Source organism: Fusarium phalaenopsidis, assembly GCF_050370095.1.
Source record: "Fusarium phalaenopsidis strain FUZ10S chromosome Unknown contig_32302, whole genome shotgun sequence".
Lineage (NCBI taxonomy): Eukaryota > Fungi > Ascomycota > Sordariomycetes > Hypocreales > Nectriaceae > Fusarium > Fusarium phalaenopsidis.
In genome coordinates, this window is record NW_028145405.1 from 5,969,874 (window position 1) to 5,975,873 (window position 6,000).

The 6,000-nt window shown below is 53.3% G+C and overlaps 3 protein-coding genes across 3 annotated transcripts; 1 reads left to right on the plus strand and 2 right to left on the minus strand.

The window, feature by feature from the left end:
* Positions 1-876: 876 nt before the first annotated feature.
* On the plus strand, positions 877-1,356 carry LRP88_09213 (uncharacterized protein; the record flags this gene model as incomplete). Its single annotated transcript, XM_083245703.1, has 2 exons — positions 877-1,168; positions 1,217-1,356. 2 exons carry the CDS (start codon positions 877-879, stop codon positions 1,354-1,356), a joined length of 432 nt encoding a protein of 143 aa, XP_083100197.1.
* A 217-nt stretch (positions 1,357-1,573) lies between these two features.
* LRP88_09214 (beta-lactamase-like protein) lies at positions 1,574-2,500 on the minus strand (the record flags this gene model as incomplete). Its single annotated transcript, XM_083245704.1, has 1 exon — positions 1,574-2,500. The coding sequence occupies one exon, from the start codon at positions 2,498-2,500 to the stop codon at positions 1,574-1,576; it is 927 nt and encodes a 308-aa protein (XP_083100198.1).
* Positions 2,501-3,096: 596 nt separating this feature from the next.
* Positions 3,097-5,187, minus strand: LRP88_09215 (DUF3292 domain-containing protein; the record flags this gene model as incomplete). Its single annotated transcript, XM_083245705.1, has 3 exons — positions 3,097-3,689; positions 3,742-4,369; positions 4,432-5,187. The coding sequence occupies 3 exons, from the start codon at positions 5,185-5,187 to the stop codon at positions 3,097-3,099; spliced, it is 1,977 nt and encodes a 658-aa protein (XP_083100199.1).
* Between the last annotated feature and the right edge of the window lie 813 nt (positions 5,188-6,000).

Consider the following 6,000-nt stretch of genomic DNA (forward strand, 5'->3'; position numbering starts at 1 on the left):
TGACCCTTTCTTGTAGAGCTGGGCTGAGATCCGCCAAGCTGGATTCACGCACGGGCATTCGCAGGCCAAGCTTTGTGCTTTGTCTTGTTTCTGGTGTCTGGTCGTCTTGGCTACAGTAGTTGCACTGAGCTGCTGATCAAGACGGGCAGCCACACGTCTTTTCTCCAGACGATGATGAAACCCCCAGCATTTGGACCCCATGACAGTTTGCCCAAGATACAAGCCCATCACACAAGTTACAAACCCATTCACTTCTCACAGCCCCTTTCTGCGCCCTGCTGCATGTGACGACAACGCCCGCCCTCCTTCAGAGTAAAACCAGCCCGCCACACGCGCCGTCAAGGTTCCCTGATCTGGTCCCTCGCCCTGCACATCCGAGCAATCCATCAAAAGAGACAGGCCGTCCAAGCCGTGGCGTCTGCCACCCTTTCAGCCCGCTTATCCATCAAGGGGGGCCCCCTCACACCCATCTCGGTACTCGCCGTTGGGCACCCAGGATATAAAGGGACCTGACGTCTTTCTTTTTCATGGCCTTTCTTTTATTTCGACAGCTTTTACTCTTACTCCTTATTGTGGTCGCATAATTAACAGGGTCTTGCCTGTCATATTGGGCGAGCCAGTGTCATGACGATCCGACCCACCACAACAGAGACAACGCATCAAACGCCTTGACCTTTGAAGGAAAAGCAAGAAAAGCGACCAGTTTCAAGTGCCGATTGCGCGGCTATATTTACTGGCAATTAATTGATTTTGATTGCGATATAATCTCGACAGCCCTGCTGCTGTCTCACAAATTCTTCTTACGGCTTTTACCTCTTCTACTCTCACCATCTTCATCACCTCGACACTTACACTTACACCACCAACACCACCAAAATGTATCGCGAGAATCGCCCTGGTCGTCTCTCCCTCCCCGCCATGTGGAGCCCTCCTGAGGACGCCATGCCCAAGCACCACCACCACCACCACCGCGAAGACCGTCCCACGACGATGGATCGGGCTCGTCAGGCAAGCACATGCTCAGAGCGTAGCTGCGAGGGCATGACGGCCGACGAGACGCGCGATCTGTGGAGGTGCATGCTTGAGCTGCAGCTACGGTACGGCTGCTACAACTCTACGAGGATAGACATGGCTCTTGATGCTGGTGATGAAGGGCTTGATCTTATGCGTGAGTTTTTCTCATCAATTGAGTGTGATTTAATGCTGACTGTTGTAGCCAATCGCTTCATCATCGATACTCTCAATGAATCTGTCATCGACCTCCCCGACGAAGGCCGCGAGATGCTCAACCGCTACTACCTATCCCCGTCATCCTGCGCGACAAAGCAAAAGTGGAAGTTTTGGAAGAAGGAATAAATCAGACTGTCAAGGGAGTTTTTCATAGGATCGGAAAATCGGCATTGGGTTTGTTTTAACGGCGCATTGAGCATGGGCAGGCACATTTTAGAGGCATCATCTCGCAGGTTGAAACAAAGCCGGAGTTGGGAATTGGAGGTTGATCTTTTTTGGTTTCAAATCATTTTTTTTGTTCGATACCCTGACAGAATGGATCATCATAGCTTTCATATATTCGTTACAGCTTGGTTTGCATAAACTCACTTTCCCCGTATCCCATGTGTCTCGCCTGAATCTTCATGCTCTCGAGCACTCTACCCTTGACGCCCTCATCCTCAATATCCATGCCCGTGAACCCCCCATACGTAGCTCGAAACTCGTACTTTTTCAAAATCCCCCACATGCGAGACATCTCGTCCAAGTTGAGGGGTATGAAATTGGGGATGCTGTACAGAAACGAAAACGAATTCAGTCCCGGTGGCTTGGACCGTGAAGTCCCCGTGGCGTCCACCTCCCAGCCCCCGACGCCCGCGGCTGTAGTCATGAGCGTATCGGCGATGAGCAACCGCCCGTCGAATAGAAGAACCATGGACCCGGGGAAGTGTCCCCCGAGCTTGATGGCTTTCACCCCGCTCACCACCTCCGTCTCGGTCGAGGCCAGCGGGATCTGGTGCGTCGACGCCATGGTGGCCCACCGGGCGTCTTCGGCAGATAGGTACACGGGGCACTTGAATGCCCTCGCCCACTGGACGTGCGTGCTGTAAAAATGCGGGTGGCTTATCACCATCGCCCGCAAGCCCCCAAGGGCCTGGATCTTAGAGATGGTCTCCTCATCGAGAAGGGAGATGCAGTCCCACAGTATGTTGCCTTCCGGCGTCTGAATGAGGATGGCGCGCTGTCCGATGGCGAGCTTTGGCGTCGACGAGATGAATGTGAGCCTAGCATCTGCGGGGCAAGGCGTGAATTCGTTCCTGTGAGTCTTTCCCAGCTCTTCCAGAGTTGAGAATGACTGTCCAGACGCCGGGACAAATTGCCGAGGATCGTCGCAGATGTGACACGTCTTGACCTTGGAGCGATCCGCCGTGGGGAACTGCGTGCCGCACGTCACGCAGACGAGCCAAGTCGCCGCGGTGACGGGGTCGTAGGGCTCTGGGGTGAAGCTCATTCTTGGTGATCTACAGAGTAAAAGGCCGGGATGCCGTGTCGAGTGTGTGCCGAATTCAAGGCTGCAGTGGTTGTGTTATATCGATTGCCTTGTTTCTCGTATCCCACTTTCTCCCCCACTCTCGAGGCCAATACGGAATACGGACGTATGTAGGGGCAATTCCAAAGGGCGTAATTGAAGCCTGGAATGTCTTAAGCCGAGGTCGGATCTACCACATGCTGTTACTCGACGGAATAATTGTCACGACGCTTCACGCCGAAAAGAATCGTGTTTGTAAGCTCGTCAATTACTCAGCTGCCCCGGAGATGGTCGATTCTTTACTGACGTCACGCGAAACATGTTCACACCCACTCTCGGCACATGTGTAGATCTCGGGATAATCCTTGCCTTTGTCAGGATGGATCAATTGAGTCATAAACAAATTACTAAACACCAAGAATTCATCATCACCAAAGCCCAGGATGCACCTAGTTCATTTGAGTCATGTACCAAAACACAAGGAATCCATCGCTAACAGCTCATCGCTACCAGAACCAACCAATCTACATGCTAAACCGCCTCAGCAACATCCATCAAAAAAACAGACTTGACAGGACTCACCACGCCTCCCACATCTGTTGTCCTATAGAAATCAGCCGGTTAAACAGCTGATCCCTCATAACAACCGCCGTGAGATGCAGCTCCCTCCCATCCTTAGTCTTGATCATCAACCCGTCCACAATCTCACTCCCCATAGCCCACCCAACAATAATCTTGCTCTTCCACCCAAGCCCTCCCATCTTCTTGAGCTCCGCAATCTCCCCAATCGTGACCGTCCACGCGGGCTTCACATCTCCAATATCCGACGTCCAGCTCACAGCAGGCGTCGTAGCCGTAGCGGTGATGTATGCATGTCCCTTTTTACCCTTGTACCGCGCCGGGAACCGGATCGGCCCCGTAGCCGGGTTCGGCTGCTCCTGACCCTTGACAACGCCGAGTCGGTTCTTGGCGTGTCGGGCTCCGGCCTTGGCTTTGGCCTTGTCGGCTGCGAGCGCCGTGTGCACGCCGCCCTTTGTCGTGCCGCGGATAAAGTTCATGATTCTGTGCGACTTCTTGTGCTTGGACTTTTCTTCTTCCTGTTCGTGCTCGTCTTCGTGGATTACCTCGGGATCGGGTTGGACCGCCTCGGCGATTTCACCCTGCGAGACTCCTTCTGATGGTGTCAGTCTTTGGTTCAGTCATGACAAGTCGCAGATACACACCTAAATGATCCAGACCCTCACCGGCAGTCTCGTGGGGTTCACAGGGGGGAGGAACGTCAGAAGTCGGGGGTGGAGGTAGAGGAGCCTTGTTCCTCTCTCCAATACGCAAAAGAGTAATAGCCAGCTGAGCATTCGTCGGCACGCCCCTAAGGATAGTGTTTCGCAGTTCAACATACTTCTCCCATCGAGGGTACGTCCTGTTGACCAAGTTCAAAGCCGGAGTGATGACGGGATCGCCAAAGAATCCAAAGCCGGCGGCGAATCCTGCACCCTTCATGAGCATGTACGGAGACGTGAACCATGATCCGAGGAGGAGAGGAAAGAGAGCTCCCACGAGGATTATCTTGGGTCTGTGACGGTGGAATGGGGCAGCTGGGCTGAGGGCGTTTCCGAATCTCTCCCAGGTATCGACAAAGTCGGCGATGAGATGCATCGTCGGACGAGCCTTGGCCCACACGGCGTCGGACACTGGCTTCTTGGCCCTGTTGTGCTCGATACTCGTTTGGTTTCCCCCAGTCTTTTGCTTCGCATCGGTAACATCCTCGGTGAGCTGGGTCGGATCCGGCGCAGTGCTGTCCTCATCGGGATCCGTCTGAGGATGCTTCCCAGCAGCAGTGCTCACAACAATCTGAAAATCTCAGTCAGTTGCCTCCTTCCAGAGCACGGCGTCACTCTTACACCCGAACATACCGTAGACAAACTCGTAACAAAACTATGAGCCTCCTGCTCAACCGCCTCGCCCTTGTGCTTCTCCGGCGCTCCAGTAACTGAATCATCTGACGCAAGAACACCCGCCGCTGGCGTCTGAACGCCTCCGGTCTTGGGGTCGATCAGAGAAGGGGGAGCTCCGGGGAAGCAGATCTCTCTCGCTCGTGTGGACACGATGAGGGTCATGAGAAAGACAGTGATGGTCGGTCCAAGAAGATCGAGAAGCCACGCCAGAGAGTACAGTGCCAAGAAAGCAGATGTCCTCTGATACTCCTTCCAAGACCGAAGTCTGACAATATGCTTCCAGAAAGAAAATAGCTGCACAAAAACAGACATGTACAGCCTCTCAATCTGCGCCCTCAACTTTTCCGGCGAAAACTCCTCATCATCCGCAATATTCATATCCAACTCCCCAAGCGGGGGCTCCTCAATACTCCTGACATAAAAGACCTGCTTGTCAAACCTTCGGATCAAAGTCCAGAGGTCGTCGTTCTTGAGCCCCCCGACGAGGGGCTGCGGCACACGGTGGACTTCATCGTTCCATCCTAGGTTCTTTACTTCGATGTCGCCGTGCTCGATCTGGCTTGCACCCTTTTCTTCAAAGTTTTTGCTCTCTTCTGCGAGGGCATGGCTTGCCGTTGGTGCTTCTTCTTGGTGAGTTTCGATTATTTCTGGCTCGCTTCCTGCGCCGGCTGTCGAGGGCCGACGGGGAGGTTCGTCGTTTACTGGCGCGTCCATGTTTAGTTACTGAACGAAAAGAAGTTGGGGATGAGAAAGACCTCTACGGGAGATTCATCATAGATATTGTATCAACCTGGAATTCCCCATTCCAAGTTGCCCCGCCGCCTACGTCAACCGCCCTCATGTACGATCAACACCAAGTCGTGACGTCATGAGAATATCAGCTGAAAAGGCGATCGATCCAACAAGGAATCAAAAAGACATCATATCCCAAGCCTGAAAATGACAAGACACATTTGTGTCCCCTAAAATTATCCATCAGATGGGCCGCTAAACCAGGGATTTTCACAAGCAAAGCCGCGTGGGTGGTCGTCACCACCCGCCTCTAATGCAACGGCGTTGCGTCTAGCGTAGAGTCCAACGCTCAGCCAGCCTCGTAGACGGAAGAACCCGTCGAGTCGTTATTTCCTGTTTTTGACAGACTTTTTGCCCGGTTTCGTTTGAGGCTCTCTCTCGTGAAATGCCCTTTCGCAGATCCTCCGGGTGCTGCCTCCGGAAGGGTGGGGCCGTTCGCCGATGGATCGGACCACAGGATCCGGAGGAGTGACATTTGGGCTTTGAGACATTGCCGCGGTGGCTGTTCAGGTGATATAACTTGCTTTCTTCACCGCTTGGGCAGTCTTCACGGTCGGTCTTATCGTATGCTGTCTTATACCTCCCGCAGGTTTCACTCAGACCAGACCGGTCGCTCAAGATATCCAAGGTGACGAGGAGAGTAACATCGACAGTAAACCCCATGTCTCAAGTCAAGACATTCCAGTTTAAGACTGATGCTCAGACATGTATACGTAGTTACACCAGACCTGCCAG